We start from the raw sequence: 20,969 nt of genomic DNA, 5'->3' as shown, positions 1-20,969 counted from the left end.
GGCGTTTCATCAATATCATGTGGTCAGTGGCCGAAAAAGGCATTTGATATGGTAGAATGGGATTATCTTTTTAAGATTTTGGAAATACAGGTTCGGGAATACTTTTATTGGATGGATTAAGTTACTTTATAGACACCCGGTAGCGGCGGTACAAACAAATTTATTAATTTCAGATTATTTTACTCTAGATAGGGGCACCCTGCAGGGTTGTCCTCTTTCCCCATTATTGTTCTGTCTTGCCCTGGAACCATTAGCAGCCACGATAAGAAGGGAAGATGATTTTCCAGGGGTGGTGGCGGGAGGTATGGCGTATAAGCTTTTGCTTTACGCAGATGATATTTTATTATTCATCTCCGATCCCATTAGATCTATGCCTTGCCTCCTCAGAATGATTAATTCCTTTTCTAAGTTCACAGGATACAGAATCAATTGGTCTAAATCCGAAGCGTTGGCTCTGACAGCGTACTGCCCAGTAACGGCTTTTCAGCCAGGCGCCTTCCAGTGACCCAAACAGGGCATTAAATATTTGGGTATTTTATCCCAGCAAATTTGTCTGATTTAGTTAGAGTTAATTTTGACCCCTTAATAAAAAGGTTTTCGAGCGATGTGGGCGGGTGGGCTTCATTACATTTATCTATGATTGGGAAGGATAATGTTAATCCAAAATTTAACAACCTGCTACAGTATCTCCCTGTAGATGTCCGCCACTCTTATTTCAAGCAATTTGATAGCATAGCGAAGTCCTTCATTTGGAATGGTAAGTGTCCTAGATTACATTTCAATAAATTACATAGGCCGATTGACAGGGTGGGCTAGGCCTACCAAAGATTTTGTTTTGGTTGGTTGGAAGGGGTCTTAAAATAACATATATTAAACAGTTTTTGTATTCGGAAATCTGTTTTGAAAACAATGTTTATTTTTGAAATTCTGTTTGGTGGTACTAGTGACACAGAAATTACTCACTTCATCTTTAAAAGGAAACATTAAAAGAATACAAATTACTTTTAAAAAGTTACCAGTGTCAATGTATTATTCACATAGGCCAACTGCACACTTTTGGACACTGTCAAACACTCACCTCATCTGTGGGCTGTTGGAGGATAGGGAAAAACTTCTCTAGTTGCTCCAAACCCTCCAGTGCAAAATTGTTCACAGCCTCAACTGCAAAGGCAGACACACAATGAAATCACTAATCCTAAATTAAACAAAATTACCCCCTAAAGAGATGCATGACCTTAAATTATACAGTATAATCCGAGGAGATTTGTTCAGAACCAACCGTTTTTTTATACCTACAAAACCAAAGAACTGAGGAATTTGTCATTGGTCTCATTGAATGGAAATAATTAAATAGTTCTAAGTTAATAATAATAATTAATAATTCCTTACATTTATATAGCGCTTTTTTAGGCACTCAAAGCTTTACATTGTACAGGGTGAATCTCCTCTTCCACCACCAGTGTGCAGCATCCACCTGGATGATGCGACGGAAGCCATAGTGTGCCAGTACGCTCACCACATACCAGCTATTGGGTCAAACTTCACAATATTTCCTCTTCAGGAAAGCATAGTTCACCCAGAAATGACAATTCTCTCATCATTTACTCTTATGCCATCTCCAACTCGTATGTGACTTTCTATCTTTTGCAGAACATAAATGAAGATTTTTTTTAATGATGTGTGTTTGTCCATACAATGTAAGTCAATGGGGTCCAAAACTTTGGAGCTCCTAAAAGAACATAAAGGCATCATAAAGTTAATCAATATGATTTGAGTGATTTAATCGATGTCTTTTGAAGCAATACAACTGGTTTTGGGTGAGAACAGACCAAAATGTAACATATTTTTTCACTATAAATCTACAGTTTGCTTCATGTGAAAAATAACAGTTCCTCACGCCTGATGCATGCACAAAGCATCCTCAACCATAACCGATCGTATCGCTTCAGAAGACATGGATTAAACCACTCAAATTGTATAGATTACCTTTATGCTGCCTTTATGTCCTTTTTAAGCTTGAAAGTTTTGGACCCCATTGACTTGAATTGTGGGTATAAACGTATCATATTTCCCTAAAAAAATTGTCATTGTTTTCCGCAGAGGAAAGTAAGTCATACGATTCTGAGACAACATAAGGGTAAGTAAATGATGAGAGCATTATCATTTTTGAGTGAACTATTCCTTTAAGGCCTGCAAAATCTAGATTCTTAAAGCAATAAATTCTCTTATGACAGTGTCACGTTGTGTGACTTCAGATCTCTCACAGACTCTATTGTCATGAATTTTGTATTCCTGTCATGTGATGTATGTTTTTCACATACAAATTTTTTCCTGGTGGTGGGGTAAGCTTTTAATTTCCGTTGAAAATTTGAAGAGAAGTATTTAGGTTTATCTGAACCTATGTTAATGCTTTAGATATACCGTGTGCATGAATGTGAGTGACTCACTCTCTGATTCTAGGTTCTGTAGCAGAGGTGCTGCTTGTTGCATGGCTGTCATGGATGCACTACGCATACCCAGCTCAGCTACACCACCCACAAACCCAAGCAGGGGATAACGGCATTTCACATCCATGTAGACGGCAAAGGCCTGCTGCAACGCTGAGCTGACTAGTGGCAGTTTTACCACACGCTTCAACACATTCCCCTACAGAGGCAAGACAAGTGTATGATTATATTGTTATTGGTCTAGCTGTGGTCTACAGATCCATGAAAACCAATCTTACCTCATTGTTTTGTGTTGTAGACATGTCTGCTTTACTCTGTGGAGTCAGAACAGAGAACACAAAACATTCATGTTTCACAGAAACATTTGTTGGGGTGCAACACTCAGAGTATATATATATATATATATATATATATATATATATATATATATATATATATGCTGTATTTATAAAACTTAAAGGAAAAATTCTCTCATCATTTTCTCATCATTATGCCATCCTAGATGTGTATGACGTTCTTTCTTCTGCAGAACACAAACACAAAGATTTTTAGAAGAATATCTCAGCTCTGTAGGTCCATACAATGCAAGTAAAGGGTGACCAAATCTTTAAAGCTCCAAAAAGCACATAAAAGCATCATAAAGGTAATCCATAAGACTCCTGTGTTTTAATCCATGTCTTCTGAAGCAATCCAATTGGTTTTAGGTGAGAACAGCCCAATTATAACTCCTTTTTCACTATAAGTCTTACATTTATGCATTTGGCTGACACTTTTATACAGTGCCCTTATTACAGGGACAATTTCCCTGGAGCAACCTGGAGTTAAGTGCCTTGCTTAAGGACACAATGGTGGTGGCTGTGGGGATTGAACCAACAACCTTCCACTTACCAGTTCAGTGCTTTAGTCCACTACACCACCACCACTCCAAGTCTTGACATCAGCAGTCAAGTGTAATCTAGCTTGAAATCATGATTGTGCCGAGACTACAATGTCAAGAAGTACAGTATTCAGGAGTTACATTTTGGTCTGTTCTCACCCAAAATCAACTGGTTTGCTTCAGAAGACATTGATTAAACCACTGTAGTCATATGGATTACTTTTATGCTTCAAAATTAGAGATATTCTTCTAAAAATCTTCGTTTGTGTTCTGCAGAAGAAAGAAAGTCATACACATCTGGGATGGCATGAGGGTGAGTAAATGATCAGAGAATTTTCATTTTTGGGTGAACTATCCCTTTAATATGCTGATTTTTTTTGGAAGTTGGATGAATATTAATTCTCATATTAATGTATTGACAGTACATTCAGTATAAACAGTGTAACGTTTCTGAAAAAAATCATGTGATTTGACAATATCAAAACGTTCTGTGTTTAATAACTTTGTGACCTTCCCATGGGGAAGTCAGCTGATGTCACTTGACAATACCAGCCTATGTTAGACCCACTCACTGTGGAAATTTAATTAAGCATTTAAACTACAGGGGTCAGAATGTACCCAGCAATCAAATGGTAAAATAAAAAAATAAAGAATCTCCAAATCTGTTCAACCAGCAGGTCTCAGGCAAGATCAGTAATTATTGTCATCAAAATATGTCTTGGGTATTTTTACGCAGGTGTTTTAAGGTACATTGAATAGCATTGTCAGACAAAACAGGCAAGAAGCTGTCTTCACTGGTGCCCCTGAAATGTCATTTCAGTTAATGGCCCAAACCCTCAAACCAAAACCAATGAGATCATTCAAAAAAAGACTTTAGAATGTTGTTAAGTCTTGAGGCTCAAAACATATCTTCAGATCAAATTAAATCTCGAGATCAAAGGTTTCTTGAGAGTTTTCTCTCATGCAATAAAATCCAACTGTGTCAAACCTGATTAAAGCATTCGCACAAGCTTTTTAGATATTTGTTTTCAAATTCACTTATTCACACAGGGGCCACACAAAGTGTTTACCAACAAAATGTTACATTAATTTGAATTTGGAATAAAAAAAAAATAAATAATAATAATAATAAAAAAAATAACAAACAGCAGAAATGGACGAATCTTCTTGATTCACACCTAAAAAAACGTTCTTTGGTTCTTTGTCAGAAAACCTGAGTGTCCTGACAGAATGACTTTGGTTACCTGTACACAGTTTAACATCTATGAGTGGAATAAGTAGAAAAATACTTTTAATAGCAAAACCAGACATAAAATGAGCCTTGTAAAGCTTTGAAACACATGTCAATGTTCATTTTTTTTAAAGCCTTCCAGTCAGACAAAGATGATTTAATGTCGGTTATCGGTTCTTTAATATCGGGTGTACAGATAAATGGCACACAATTGCACCACAATTGGTGGGTCTAACAATCCCATAACCCGCATTCAACCGGAATCAACAGTGTCCACAGGTAATGTAACTTATGTAATGTATTGTTTGCATGAATTACTCCGCATAAATATGATAACATTATTGACAATAATAATAATAATAATAATTTTGTATTATTATTAATAAAAATAATTAGACGAAATTAATAATGCTAAAACATTTTCTTATTGTTGTACTCTGATTTCGTTGTGTCAAAATAAAACAATCATTAAAATTGGTTCTGTAATTTGTTATCGGACACTTAAACAAAAAAATGATGTATAGCTTAATAGAAAAAAAATCTATTGGTAGATCTCCAAAAAAAAAAATATTATAATACTTTTTATTTTAGCCATGTATCTCACAACCTATAATTATTGTTTTTTTTTTTTATTTATTTTTTTTTTATGCTTGAGTTATTTTTGAGCAGACTGTTGACAGAAAAAATTTGAGCAACAACAGCAGAACTGTCTTACCTTTAAGGTGAATGATGTTGAGTCCTGTCAAATAAAAGTAAAAAAATACAGAGATAGGTTTCTTAGATATTTGTTGCAAACCCACTAGTTTTGCCCTTTCTATTATGTCTCACTCTTCTGTCAGCAGAGTCTGAACAGAGGGGTATTTTTTAGATGATTTTATAGTTTTTCATGTTAGTTGCATGTGATGCTTCACATTTAGGGTGTGGCAGGTCCACATATGCTGAGAGATTTCTTAAGGCATTGTTTGCCAGTCAGTTGGTTAACCCATGGACTTGACTTAGTGGTCACAATGGTCTTAGAGTGTGAAATGCCACATTTTCCATGAAACCATCAGGTGTAAGTGATTTTATTTACTCTGTTTCACTGACATTTCTCCAGAGTCATACGTTTGCTCTTTGGCCTACTTTCATTGACAATAGTCTTTCATGGGTTACCACCATGTGTATTTTAGACCAAGACTATACCCTTTATTTTTTTCTGTGAAAGAGCAGTACACACTTCTATATGTATATCAGTTACTGAATTACAAGTATAGGTTATTTTTGGAATCAACAGACAAGTAGAGTTGCTTTACAGCTTTATTATCCTGTATTTTATGAAAATGGTCTGATTGAGTGACCTTAATGAAAGAATATTTTGAGTGACATGAGTTCATATCTCTATATAATATAATTAGAAAAGAATGTAACCTAAACTTGCAGCGTATAAATATGTTTGCTGTTTATAGAGTCGTCAGGCATTCCTTTATGATTTTAATATCACATTTTAAAAGTACAAAAGTTATTCAGCCCCTTTTACGTCAGTACGTCAGAAGCTTGTGGTCTCTTCTGAGAAAATCAATCTTTCATTGGAGATGTACTACATTAAGGTTATCTTACGTAGCCATGTAAAAATACAAACCCATTAAATGGCTTTCTTTGCAGTCATGCCGTCTCAGATCCATTTGACTACATTCCCAGCTAAAATGTACTCAGAAAACAGGTTTATCCCAATCATTAGTAGGCTAAGCGTAAACAGTGCTTTGACTGTTTGAGCTTGGGAAATGTCTCAGCCAAAGATCTGTTGCAATCGATCGGAGTTTCCTAGGTTTATAAAGAGGTCACTATTGTATTTTCTCATTCCCTACACAAATACTGCTGGTAACATTTAAATATCAGAACGGTAACATTCTCGGTGATAAAAAAAGCAAGACAAAATAGACCATCATGTTTTAATTTGGTAACTGATAAATTATTTCATTTTACAGTAATTGAAGCACTGCTAACACTGTGAATATATTTGCTGTGGTTTAGAGCCTTATTACCATTAACCTTTACAAATATTCTGTACTCCTGAGATATCTTGAGATTGAAAATAGTTTTTGATTTATTTTATATTGTTTAAATCATCTCTTTAAGCATTTTTTCAAATGGAAGACTACAACGCTCAAACTGACATGTTTACATGTGGTTCAGACTCAGCCTAACACAACCAAATGCATTCTGAAAATATCACAACACTTGATTACTCGAATAACATTATTTACATAAGATTTATGACATTAAAGACACATGAGAGAATTCACTTGTGTATCATGTTTATTTTGTACATTCAGTGGATGTTAAGAACACTAACATACAGGTGGGTGTGTAACATTAGCAGAGATCTCACAGCATTTTGCAGTATATTTTATTGTCAAATATTCACAAGATCATTTTTAGTTTGCACTAAAACAACATTTTGCAGAATGTCCTGCCAATTTATGTTTTTAACACCAAAGTGATCGTGCATAGAGCACAATGACTTTTTTTTTTTAATCTATTGTGCTTTTTGCCATCATGTGTGTTGTATCCAGTGTTGGGTAAGTTACACAAAATAAGTATTTCACTACAAATTACTAATTACTTCTCTAAAAATGAAATTAGATTACTTTACTGATTACTTCATCTCAAAAGTAATCACATTACTAATTATATTACTTTCAAGTTACTTTCTAAATCACTTTTCCTAGAATTTTTGTTTTCCGCTCAAATTCAAAATTTCTATATTTCCTCCTCATTCATTGTCACACACCCTTTAGCTGTCACAGAAATGCTAAAAGACATTTTAAATGTATTAGACAGTACATATTACTTTAGCGCAAGTAATGTACTTAAAGTAATTACTTTAATTGAAAGTCAGTAACTCTAATCTGATTACAAGAATTGAAAATGTAATGTTTCTTTTTTTTTTTAACTAAAAGTAAATAGATTAGAGTAACTAATTACTTTGTAATCAGATACACCCAACGCTGGTTGAATCTCACATGGTTTGAATCTTTTATTATCTTTCCATTCTGTCATACCAGATCAGATACAATTAGTGTTTTGTACATGATGGACATTACTGAGTGGATAGGATATGCTTTTATACAGGGAGAGCACTTCAGAAGCTTGAATGGAAAGAAGCATTTTACCAGCCAGAATTACAGTTTACACCAGTGTCTATCCAATTATTTGATGATAGAGAAGCATTTGACCAGACCAGACCAGATGAATGCCAGTGGCTAATTGGAATTAATGTGATGTTTGAAAACCAGAAATGGAGTAAGACCGTGTGTCAAAGTTGTGTATGAGTAAGTGTCATGAGAACTGTATGTTCAAGTCTGCAGCTTCCAAAAGCAGCGGTACGCCCTGCTCTGCTGGGTCACCTTGGTCCTGGGCACGTTCTGACTCCATATGGACCACAGTTTGCTCCATGCCAAACTCAGACCTCTGGCTTATAGAGTTAACAGTGAATCAAAGATAAATGCCCAGGTTATCAGCATGCACATTGGCAAACAATTTAAAAAGAAGCAGACTATTAAAAAAATTAAAAATACATCACTGTACAAGTTTACATGTTCATATAAGAATGATGTGGAAAATGGTACAAGGTTGAAGTTCACCCCTGGACTCTAACTTTGGCCATGTTCACACTAATATGTTTAAGTTTGAAAACTCAGCTGTTTTCAGTTTCCTAATGCATTGTTATGCGGTAACGGAGAGACTTTTTTCGGTGGAGGAAAACACTGTTCCAGTGTGAATGAGAGGTGTAAACATTGCGAAATCAATGCGTTTTCAAATAAAACATATTAGTGTGGATGTGGCCTATGACAGGAAGAGAGAACTGGGGTGGAGAAGTGATACTGGATGAATAGACGAAGTGATGTATACGTCAGTGTATACAACCTGTAGTATTGCGATTGGTGGGATTATATGAACACATACTTCCTGGATTTTATGAACTACAAATAAAATGAATCCTTCCCTTCCATTTCTCAAACACATCACACCACAAGGATCAGAACGTCCTTTAACATGCTAAAAGTTTCCCACTTTTAAACTGTACACCCCTCTTTGATATCTCTATATCACACAGGATTTAAAAAGACAGTGGATCCAATCCACCTCAAAAAGAGCATGTGATGACATTGGATAGAGAAATCTATAAAACAGCTGTGAAGTGAAGCTCTGATGTATGAAATTGCAGGACTTCATACAGACATTGACATTTAGAGTGTGTTTATAGCATAGCAGTGCAGATTAATATTTTCAGGGCCAGATTTATCCACATAGTGCATGCTGAAATTGTTGCACAAGCAATAAATCAGATCCTGAGTGCTGCTAAAGGTTTGTTGTACAATCACATGACTTAACTTGTAGCTGTGGAGAATGTGACACAGCACGAATCTTTGAAACATCTAGACAGTCTAAGCAGAACAGAACAAATCGTCCTTGAAGATCATACTACCTCTGTCACCTTAGTGCATTGGTGATACAGTGGAGAATCAGTACATATGATAAGCTGGCCATCACAAGCTCCTTTGGATGCAAGGGAAAACTTGAAAAATCAGACCCCGCAATACCAAAAAAGTGTTGTGCAGCTGTTAGAAGACATGGCACACACACAGATGCAGCTCATTTTAATGTGTGCCAATGTCACAAATCCATAGTTCACACCATGTCCTGTTCTGTGTTGGCCTTGGTGTAAAATATGGAGCGTTGTTCAGACATGCGATAAGGGCAGCAAAAGCCAGTGCATGGAGAGGTCTGTTGACTCAGACATCTTATACAATTTAATTAGAGCCAAACCTTGGAATAAACTCAGAATAAATGCCTAACAGTCTGTGAACATGTTATATTATATTCTGGTCTCATTATCATTAACATTTATCAAGTATGTTTGTGTTCTAAATTGTACAACTGGCGGTGTTGCTAGTGTGTACTGGTGTTAAATGGCATTACTTATACAGTAGTTGTGTTTAAAAAGATTTATTTCCAAGGCCCATCATCACAACAGCAATGATGTAAAAGTCCTCCTGAAGTTCATTTACCTTCTACTTCAGAGATGGTAACAAAGGCATCTTTTTCATAACTCTAACTCCTGTTAGGTTTCACTGTGCCCGTGTTGAGGTGTGTGTGGAATGTGCAGTGAAGCTCTAACATTCACTGAGCGTGTGCCACTTTGGGATTTGGCGTCGTGGGTTTTGGCAGACTTCCTGCCAGTGAGCAGCACCCGAGGGGCAGGGGCTGTTGGAGCCGAGCATCAGGCGTCCCAAGGCCTGGTTTTTAGTGGTGCGATCAAAGTCCATGACCAGGAACTCAATGGAGATGTCTGGCAGCAACTCAGCCGGTACATCGTAGATGAAGGATTCGTTAAAGACAGGGTTGAGTGTACACTTCTTCACATGCGTTTTCTTCTTGGCAATGCGCTTGTGGCCACAGAACACGTTTAACTTCACGTAAGGGTCTGGAAAATAAAAGGAGGCCATTAGGTCAGAAAACACATTTGAACTGACTTTAAAATGTGTTCAGTCCTGCAGGCTTGCCCATATATCAGACAAGAGAGCCAAAAGATGGTCACAACCCATTGGAGAGAAAGAATTACAAATGAGACATCTGCAACTTGCAATTGCAAATCTAAATTGTTTCTCCTAGACAGACAGCAATTAAATTAAATCTAAGTTTCAGAAGAGATCTCAATGTCCCACACAGTGCTCAGAAAGGCCAAAATAACCAAGTCTGCAATTAAAAGCCAGAAAATTCAATATGAACTCAACCATTTTTTATCAAAATCTTTCAAGACCAAATTATCTGAGCTGTGCCATCCACATTAATTTTATAGATCTTACTGACTGTATATCAAAGTCAAAGTCTTGTATTTATCACACACATAAACAGTGGTACTGCATAGGCAGTGAAACTCTTTTCCTGAAGGGCAGCTCCAGTTTAAAATTGTACACAGAAATCTATTAACATAATATAAACAATAAGAGAGTAGTTAAAGATTAAGAATATATGAATAAATTAAAGCGGAATATAATAAGAATACTTATAATTAGAGCTGTCAAAGTTAGCGCTTTAACTCGTGAGATTAATTTAAAAGGATTAGCACATTCTTTTTTTATCACGATTAACACATTTACCATTAATACACCATAAACCAGCATAAAGACTGGTTATAACGGCAGAAACTTTGTAGTGTGTCTGCCTGGAGTCATTACACTGACGCACACTTCACAACACACACACAACAGTGCTTCCGTGTCAGTGATCAAATAATGGAGAAAGAAGCTCTTGAAGCTATTTGTTGTACAAAACAAGGCCAGATGGGACTTGTGACAGAAATAAAGTATTTTTCAGCCTAAGTAGGTGCATTTTAATTACTACAGAAGCACACCAAGTCTTAACTATCACCAAAATGCAGAATGAAACGTTTGTGTCTGCAAGCGCTTTTCATGTGGAGTTCAAAGTGGCGCTTGACTCTGGCACTGATGCCCTGACGCTAATCATGAACGTGGCTTCACGATTGATGTAACAAAGATAAATATTGTGGAGGATGAGTGTTTAAGAGATTTAATACCAATTGCAATGAATATGCAACCTATGGGGAGACTTGTTCTTTTCTTAATTAAGTCAACCTTATACTTTGGGAAACATTTAATGTTACTTGAATTGGTGCTATTTGAGTGCATTTCTATCTTTATACTGTGAAAGGCTTTGTTTGTAAAATGTTAATAAAGCATTATATTGTTACATACTGTTTTGTTTTTGTCCTAAGAAGGAAATAAATTCATTTTGACGGTAAAATAAGTATATTTAGAGTCAAATTTCAGCACTTTCAAAATCTGCGATTAATCATGATTAACGACAAAGAATAATGTGATTAAACGCGATTAAAAATTGTAATCGACTGACAGCAATACTTATATATTACATGACAAATTATAAATATGCATGTACATGTGTATATACTGTATTTATTGTATTTAAATAAATTCCGATAAGTGAACAAGTGTGCAAATATTTTGGTATTATGGAGCAAAGTCTCATAGTCCACCATGAGGTGGTAAATAGTAGTGTTACTACTAATGGTTAATGGTAACTAGGTACTTGTTGTACATAACTAGTCAGGAAGGTATATACGTAGATGCCATGGAGTATTATGGAATTTAGAGTCCGGTTGTTGCATAGGGCTGTCCCATGGCAGTGCCTTCATTCAGGATCCAGATTTAAAAATGTTCTCATTTGTTTCTATTTTATTGCCATTACATCTCCTGAGCTATGAAAGAATATCCGCTGAGCAATACAATTGTCCTCTGGGAACTGCCCATTACAGATCCATAATTCTTTAGAAAAACTCTGGAGAGAGGCATCCACAGAAATGTTCCCTTTTTTCCTTTATATGTTCATTATTACTGTGATGTTTAGCTAAATAAGAGAAGTGTTTGTTTTTGGAATGTTTTAGTTTATGCCTCTGTCTGTAAGTTTATGACTTTGTGTCTGTAGGTGTATGCATGTTTCTGCATTTGTGTGCTTGTGTGAGTGAACACTTACTGCCAGACAGGCCAGTGATGTCCAGTTTTGGAAGTTGTTTTGCTTTCAACACCACCACGCTGAGTCTGTGAGAGACTGGTTGATACGACAGAGAGACCAGCAGCTCTCCACGGCTCACACACTGCAGTGAAACAAACACACAAACAAAGTTATGTGATGAATTGTATTTCTCATCTGTACATACAGTACATTCATGCTTGTTTGCCATTTGTCTTCACAGCTCATCCACTTTGGTTCTGTGCAGAGGCATGGCCAGGATTTTAAGTATGTGCTAACAGGATTGTCTATGCATCGTCTAAACCCACTCAACAGGCTGGAGGATTTGCAAATTTATCAATGACTAACTTTCCATTTTACAAACTGCAGTAGGAGGATGAAACAGAATCTGTGCAGTGAGTCAGTGCTGCTGAGCTTATACAAGTGCCAGACACATAACAAGCATCCAGATGAATCACAAAGCACAAGCATGAATTACATACAGGAACTCACGGTTAAATGCAATTTTAAGTCCTGGTTGATATATGCAGGTTAGTGCTTAGCTGGTGGACCAGATTAGCTATGCTGTTCACCAGCACAACTTAGTTTTTTTTTATTTTTTATAATTTGATCATCATATCTAGTTATGGGTTAGGTATGGGATTTAATTATTTGACAGAAATAAACAACATGCTATTTGTTTTTATATTCTTAGAAAAGAAAAATACCCCTGAAAATCAACCCCTTAATTAATAATCATTTTTGTATCACACAGTTTGATGAAACACGCTACTAATTCTGAATTTGAATTTAAACTGGATCCTATTGAACAGACTGAGTTTTGGGTCCATAGATAATTGTTTTGTACTTGCTCTCACCTGCATGTTCCTCTTAGTGATCTGTTGAGTGATATGGACTCGGCCTGTACTCGGGTCCACGCCTGCCAGTGGAACCATCGCCTCCCCGATCACGTCGTCTCGTGAGAATCGATCAAAACTCAGCACCAGGAAGTGCAAAACAAGATCGGACAGTGAGCTGTATGGCACACCATAAAATGTGAAGGTCTCATTAAACACAGGCTCCAGCGTCTTCCTCAGGACACGAGTCTTTACGCGATGTTTTTTCTCTGGCAGAATGGTCATCTTCATGTAGGGGTCAGCACTGCCCGCCTGCCCCTCCACTGCTGACAACCCTCGAGCCTCAAGGATGGTGACCACTAAGGCCTTCTTGGGGAAGTTATAGTCGATGGCAATGCTGAGATCCCCACGGCTTGGCTCGTCAGCAGGGGTAAAGGGTGTGGCCGTGCTCGAAACAGTTGTACTGGAGGTCTGACTGCTGCTTGCAGAGCTGCTCTCCAGACAGCAGTAATCGGCATGCACAGGAAGCTCTCGCTCCAGCCTGGGCACCTCGTGGCTACTTTCCCCGAGCCTCATCTCCATTTGTTTCTCTCCCAGCAGACCACCCTCTGCTGCGTTAACTTGAGTCCCGTCGGTAAGGCGAGATTTGGCCTGACGTGCCACCCGTACGATCCTCTTGCTGCTGGTCAGTGTATCGGGGTAGATACTCATTCCTTTCAGCATGTGAATGAACTTGTACGGAGGGTCTGTGAGAGGGTCACTGTGTTCTGAGTGGATGCCATGGAGCTTGTAGCTTCTCCTGTTATAATGTTTCTGACAGCAAGTCCAGATGAAGATTAATGCTACGACAGCGACAACCAATACGCCAGCACCGATAAACCCTGCCAGCACTGGGGACATATCTGAAAGACACAGAGGGATAAATAGACTGATGAACAACTCGATTGAATCAATTTATCTATATTCACATAGTGATAAATCAATTGTTCTTTAATCATCAAGAATGAAATAACAGTTCTTTCCAGTTCTAGATGGTGCATGAAGACAAAGACCAGCCCACTCCAGATCTACTTCAGACCCACTTCATCCACTCTACCCATATGACGTAAAGGACTACAACCATCCCAAACAGAACTGAAACACTCAAAGCATGATTATAACAAACTCTTACAACCAGTCCCACGCTGTAAAAACAGTGACAAGCTACAAAATATGATATATAGCTGTCAGAATTAACGTGTTAACTCATGCGATTAATTTCAAAAGTGTAATTTTTCTTAATTACAATTAACGCATTTACCGTTAATGCAGCATAAATCAGAATAAACACTAGTTTGAAGGGCAGAACCTTTGTAATGTGTCTGCCCGGAGTCATTACACTGACACACACTTTACAACACACACATAACAGCACTTCCATGTCAGTGATAAAATTATGGAGAAAGGACCTTTTAACACTGTATGTACAAAACAAGCCCAGATGGGACTTGTGATAGAAATCAAGTATTTTTTAGCCTATGTAAGGCATATTTTAATTACCACAGAAGCACACCAAGTCTTAACTATCACCAAAACGCAGAATGAGATGTTTTTGTCTGCAAGCGCTTTTCACGTTCAATGTTTAATGTTACTTGAATTGGTGCTATTTGAGTGCATTTCTATCTCTATACTGTGAAAGGCTTTGTTTGGAAAATGTTAATAAAGCATTTTCTTTCCTAAGATGGAAATAAATGCATTTTGACAGGAAAAGAAGTATGTTTAGAGTCAAATTTCAGCACTTTCAAAATCTTTGATTAATCGTGATTAAACATTTTAATCAACTGACAGCACCTATAGTAAATAAATCAAGTCTTAGATATTGACAATAAGAATAGAAAAGATGTTGTCAGTGTCACTCCAATGTGCCTCAAGTTAAAATAAATAAAACCAAATAATATTAGAATAAATAAAAATTAATTACATACATTCACAGTAAATGATAGACAAGCTGAGTGCAGTTTATTTGCTGAAGCTTCCTGTCCTTGTGTTGTCAGGAATGGGATAGTGACATATATTAAAAGACTAATACTGATGACAGCAGAACAGAAACACTCCCTAAAGGAGTGTGTGTGTGTGTGTGTGTGTGTGTGTGTGTTGCTGATGAAATTATGGATATTGTAAGACGAGCTCTCAAACATTTGGTTTGATTAACAAGGAAACTTTATGCTGATCACTCAACAATGCCATTTTATGAGGTCATTAAGAGTGAGCTCTGAGATATGACATGCCTGAGGTCAACCATCATATTGGCTGGCTGTGAGAGGTTGTTCGATGTTGGAGGAGGACAAAGAGAAAGAGGAAGCAGATAATTTAAGAATGTAAATAAGAGGGGGGCCTTGGTAGCTCAGCAAGTAAAGACGCTGACTACCACACCTGGAGTCACAAGTTCAAATCCAGGGCGTGCTGAGTGACTCCAGTCAGGCTTCCTAAGCAACCAATTGGCCAGGTTGCTAGGGTGGATAGAGCCACATTGGGTTAACCTCCTCGTGGTCACTATAATGTGGTTCTCGCTCTCGGTGGGGTGCGTAGTGAGTTGTGCATGGATGCCACAGAGAATAGCGTGAAGCCTCCACATGTGCTATGTCTCTGCGGTAACACGCTCAACAAGCCACGTGATAAGATGTGCGGATTGACTGTCTCAGACGTGGAGGCAATTGAGATTCATCCTCCGCCACCCAGATTGAGGCAAGTCACTACACCAACATGAGGACTTAGAGCGCATTGGGAATTGGGCATACCAAATTGGGGAGAAAAAGGGAGAATTTTTTAAACAAAAACAACAACAACAGAGAGGCACAAAAGAATATATGGAGAAGAGCCTTTATTATTATTATAATTCATTGCAACGCAGACATGAAGGTAGAGGAATAGCAATGGGAGTTGGGGGTGCAAGTGCTCCTCCCAGACTGTAATGTTTTCTCTACATTACTCTCTCTCAACTCCAAACAAAGACCCTCAACCATTTCGCTAGATAAAGCAAGACTTTGGTAGGCCCTAAAAAACAAACAGCTGCTCCAATTACTTGGAAACACCAAATGGGAATAGGCATGCAGGAACTAAAAGAACACACAAACAAAGAGGATGGACATCCACCTCACGCACACATTTACACAGAGTTGTTAAGAGCATAAAACTCAGCACCCAAATCCAGCCTCATTTAATGAAATTTACGTGACAATGACAACATTTTTGGAATCCAAAATGATGTGCTTCATTACAAGTTTAACTGTCGTTTCCTAGTGAAATGTGCCAAAAGCGAGTGAAATTATGTTGTAATCAGACTAGATTTTTAAGGTGAATATTAGATTTATGTTTTAATAAGAAAATGTACCTCCCTTACCTAAAACTTTAACCTAAACCTAACTAATAGTGTCTTAAAAGATAAATGAGAGGTGAACAAAACAGACATCCTTACCCTTAACCAACGCCTAAACCTTACCGATAGTATTCTAAAAGCAAATTTGTCATGAAAGCACATTTACTAAAGCAACCTCGTCATATCGCGTCACTACTATGGAATTTTCACTTCACTTTCAATTTCGTTTCGAGCTTCATGAGTCCAGAGTCCAAAGTCCAACACTCTATCAGGTGAGCTACTGTGGAAGTTCATCACACTGGAATAAGTGTGTAAATTTAGGTGGATCTGTAATACAAGCATTAAAATGTATCATTTTTCAAATAATGATGTTTTGATATAATAACATAGCAGGGTGTAATAGTGCAAAAAATAAGTCTTTATAAAGTCATAATCAGCCATTGTACTCATGATTTGTGTGAAAGTGTATAAAACGCACAGATGTTGTAGCGCCGCTAGTGTTAATTTCACCTGGAAATTTTGAATTTGAATTTGAGTTTGAATTCATAATCAGTGTTTACAATGAAGCTAGGGCTTCTATTTTCATTTATAACCCTGGGACTAGGGCTGGGCGATATATCAAATATTTATGATATAATCGCAATGATTTTGCTGACGATATAAAATTAAGCAATATCGTGAATATCACAATTTTAATGCACCTTTTATTTGGCCACTGCATTTCCGAAAGAACACACTTCATGGCAGGTCAGGTCTACATCCTACAATATTTATGAGTCAGTCTGAGCCCTGTATTTCTTTATTTCTCACAATAGAAATGAAGATAACTCCCCTTTAGTAACAGATGTCTAATCTGTGGACAGGGGAGAATGTTGAGATATAAAGTAGGCATATCTGTATTAGATTAAATGACAAACAAGCACATTTGTCTCTGGGTGAGGATGACATATTCATACACTGAAATAAATGTCAACCTAAAAATGTGCTTCATGTGGTAACATGTAAATTAACTGGTTTTATTCATTTCAAAATACTATTTAACATCACTGAATCAACCTGAATGCATTTGTTTACATGAAAAAAACCCTCCCCAACCCACTTTTTACAGTGTAGCAATACCCTTACTTTATCATGCCAGGAAACAGCACTATCAGGAAGCTGGACTATTTAACATGTGAGCAGAGGGCTGTGCTGCTTAAATTAATCCAATCAAATCTTAAATTACCAACCCTGACAGACAGTAATATTATCAGATACACTACTCCTGCACTAAGTGAAAGCGCTGTTTTGGCTCAATGTGGATAATACTTGGATTCACATGCTGGGATGATAGAGCAAAACTTCTAGAAAACGTCAAATATGTCTTCTACCTCAAAAATAGATTCAGTGTTGTAAAACATGGTGAGGTAAAGCTTCTAAAAGAAGTCCTCAATTCAATCCTACATCTTACATCATCCAAAACACGCAAAGCTCCTACTCGTTGTACACAAGTACAGCCCACAGTAAGTGTGGGCGAAGGAACTGTGTCTGAAGCGTAAATGTCTCTCGAAGGCAGATGCCAGATGGAGGTGGGCACTGTGGTACCAGCAGGTGCTGGCACACAGATCCGAGGACTCTCCTTTGCATCAGACACCAACAGACAGGACAAATTAATTTATATCTAAATGTAAAATAACATTTTTTGCCACATTTGATGACACATTTGATATCAGCTGTGAAACTGATAACATACATTCTATTCTATTTTGTCATTGTGAATAAATAGGCCTAGTGAGTTTATGAACACAGATTTCAGTTATTCCACAATTGTTCTTACAAATTAGTCCTAATCAAAACTCAGTCGACAGGAAATCAATTTAAAAATCTTGATCTTGAAGCCCCTTAGACAATCAGGTGTGATACCAAGGGACAAAAGTGAGACAAAAACAACAAAACCTAAAGCTAATTTATCTGTTAAAGCGATAGTTCGCCCAAAAATGAAAATGATCTCATCATTTACTCACCCTCATGCCATCCCAGATGTGTATGACTTTCTTTCTTCTGCTGAACACAAACAAAAATGTTTAGAAGAATATCTCAGCTCTGGTGTCCAGAACTTTGAAGGACCAAAAAGCACATAAAGGCAGAATAAAATCATCCATATGACTCCAGTGGTTAAATCCAAATCTTCAGAAATGATATGATGGGTGTGGGTGAAAAACAGATCATTTAAGTCATTTTTTACTATAAATCTCCACTTTCACATTCTTCCCCTATGCTTTTCACGATTCGCATTCTTCGTGCATATCGCCACCTACTGGGCAGGAAGGAGAATTTATAGTAAAAAAGGACTTAAATATTGATCCATTTCTCACCAACACTTATCATATCGCCTCTGAAGATATGGATTTAACCACTGGGGGTATATTGATTACTTCTATGCTGCCTTTATATGCTTTTTGGACCAACAAAGTTCTGGCCACCATTCACTTGCTTTATATGGACCTACAGAGCTGAGATATTCTTCTAAAAAACTATCCCTTTAACACTGTTGCTTTTTTCGTTAAAAAGTTTTAAATCTATTCTGTTGATTAAAAAAATAAAAAATAAAAATAAAAACGACTTCCTAACATAATTCAAATATATTTTGACACTATTATCATTTAGGAAAATACTTATGTCACCCCTCATTTAGCTACAGATGTCACCCCCAAAACTGCAGGCTATATCTGAAAGAGACGAGAGAGCCCTTATAACCCAAACATTTACTGTCTCTGCTTACACTGAACACTGCAAACTGTAGGACAACAGCTGTCAAAAGCTTATCTGCTGTCCTAAACACCGGCACCTGTTCCAGAACATCGTGGCTTGAAGTTGATGAGCCGCGGGCCCAATACCGTCCAGAACAAAATCCATCCGTGCGCTTCACTATCAGCTTTTGGTTACTGATTTTGTGTTGGGCATACGATCAGAAAGATGCATTGGTCTTATTTTCATATTTTATAAACGACCACAAACAAGTCAGAATGTATACACCTGTGTCATGCTCAGTGACATTTGAGAATACTTGGGTGGAGTCTGTAATCTCAGTGGTGCGCTTAATGCGTTATTAACAAACAAAGGGCTCTCGGGTCCAGTCCGGAATAGACATCACGTCATTCGAACTCTTCATCTCACTGCTCATCACTCCAATTAATCACTTCACAATCATGGCAACGTTCACAAACGCCAAGACATAACACTAAAACAAAGGATCCTTACATGACTGAAATACATATTCCCTGATTTCTAAGGGGTCGTTCACACCGAACACGCCTCTGCGCTAAAAGAAAAAAAAAAAAAAAAAAAAAAAAAGCTAGACGCACGTCTGTCGCGTTTACATCGAAAAAACATTGAAAACAGCACGGACGGGCACAAAAACGCGTTCGGTGTGAACTGACCCTTAGTCTAATGATATCGGTTAGCCTATATGCCTTATTTTACGTCTCCCTGTAGCAACATTGTCACAATTGCACGGCAATGTTTTACCAAGGTGAGGTGTACTCCATGATCCCAAACATTTTATCCCAGAAGATTCAGGCGTGTCAGGATGCTCAGGCCTACTGTACTCACCGTATACTGCTCCTATTTCAGTGATCTCAGCCATTTTGAGGGTTGGGCGCGCTGCGATGCGATCCGAAAAACAGCAGTGGGATAAATAATTTATGTCGACGGTCTCTCGTTTAGATGATATAATTTGTACGCATCATGGCTCCACTTCTACAGTACATGTTGTGACCGCTCGTCTCTGGTCCAGGCCGATGTGGGATGCTGAGCGCACTGAGAGATGCTGAGCGACGGGATGCACTGCGTCAGATTCAGAGTCTGACCGTAAGTACCGCCCACCAGCATCGCTCATCTCATGGACAGCATCCAAGACGAGGTTCGTGCTGTTGTATCCCTGCATTTCAAGCAATTTCATATGCGCAGAAGTACACAGTGTAGAGGGAGCAAAACGCTGTCCCTTGTCCTTGCTTTATTTTAGGACAATATATTTCATAAAGCAAAGCGTGGGAGTGACAGTGCTTTAGAAAAATAGAGAAACCAACAAAAACCTGTCAAAGTTAAAGGAATATTCTGGATTCAATACTCAACCGACAAGTCAAGCTCAGTCGACAGCATTTGTGGCATAATGTTGATTACCATAAAAGTACATTTCTACTCCTCCCTCCTTTTCTAAAAAAAAAAAAAAAAAAAAACAAAAAAAAAATTTAGGTTACAGTGAAGCACTTACAATGGAAGTGAATGGGGCCAGTTTTTGGAGGGTTTAAAGGCAGAAATGTGAAGCTTATAATTTTATAAAAGCACTTACATTAATTCTTATGTTAAAACTTGTGTATTATTTGAGCTGTAAAGTCATTTTTAGTGTTTTAACATTTGTTGACATTACATCGTCATGGCAACAAAGTTGTAAAATTGGCTATGACTTTACACAGAAAAGGTTAGTAAGCCATTTTATCACACTAAAATCATGTTAACAAGCATATTGTTTTTGTCTTGTGGTTATACTTTTGAAATAGTGAGTATTTTAATGTTTACGGATTGGCCCCATTCACTTCCATTGTAAGTGCCACACTGGAACCCAGATTTTTGCTTTTTTTTTTTTTTTTTTTTTTTTTTTTTTAAGAAAAGGAGGGGCAAGTAAAAATACATT

The 20,969-nt window shown here is 37.4% G+C and overlaps 2 protein-coding genes across 2 annotated transcripts in view; both read right to left on the bottom strand.

Annotated features, from left to right (window-relative positions):
- plin6 (perilipin 6) overlaps window positions 1-5,419 on the bottom strand; it is a 31,095-nt gene extending 25,676 nt beyond the window's left edge. The window contains exons 1-4 of the mRNA XM_051721302.1: window positions 5,271-5,419; window positions 2,726-2,761; window positions 2,448-2,646; window positions 1,079-1,161 (exon numbers count right to left, since the gene is read on the bottom strand). Of these exons, the coding sequence (XP_051577262.1) occupies window positions 1,079-1,161; window positions 2,448-2,646; window positions 2,726-2,749 (306 nt within the window). The 5' untranslated portion in view covers window positions 2,750-2,761; window positions 5,271-5,419. The remainder of the gene's footprint in view (window positions 1-1,078; window positions 1,162-2,447; window positions 2,647-2,725; window positions 2,762-5,270) is intronic.
- Window positions 5,420-6,832: 1,413 nt separating this feature from the next.
- Window positions 6,833-20,132, bottom strand: syt11b (synaptotagmin XIb). Its single transcript, XM_051721992.1, has 4 exons — window positions 19,889-20,132; window positions 12,964-13,844; window positions 12,110-12,230; window positions 6,833-10,022 (listed from the first exon to the last, which is right to left on the bottom strand). The coding sequence occupies exons 1-4, from the start codon at window positions 19,920-19,922 to the stop codon at window positions 9,712-9,714; spliced, it is 1,347 nt and encodes a 448-aa protein (XP_051577952.1). The 5' UTR covers window positions 19,923-20,132; the 3' UTR covers window positions 6,833-9,711.
- Window positions 20,133-20,969: the final 837 nt, after the last annotated feature.

This window comes from Myxocyprinus asiaticus, chromosome 16, assembly GCF_019703515.2.
Source record: "Myxocyprinus asiaticus isolate MX2 ecotype Aquarium Trade chromosome 16, UBuf_Myxa_2, whole genome shotgun sequence".
Classification (NCBI taxonomy): domain Eukaryota; kingdom Metazoa; phylum Chordata; class Actinopteri; order Cypriniformes; family Catostomidae; genus Myxocyprinus; species Myxocyprinus asiaticus.
This window is presented reverse-complemented; position numbering and strand designations above follow the sequence as displayed.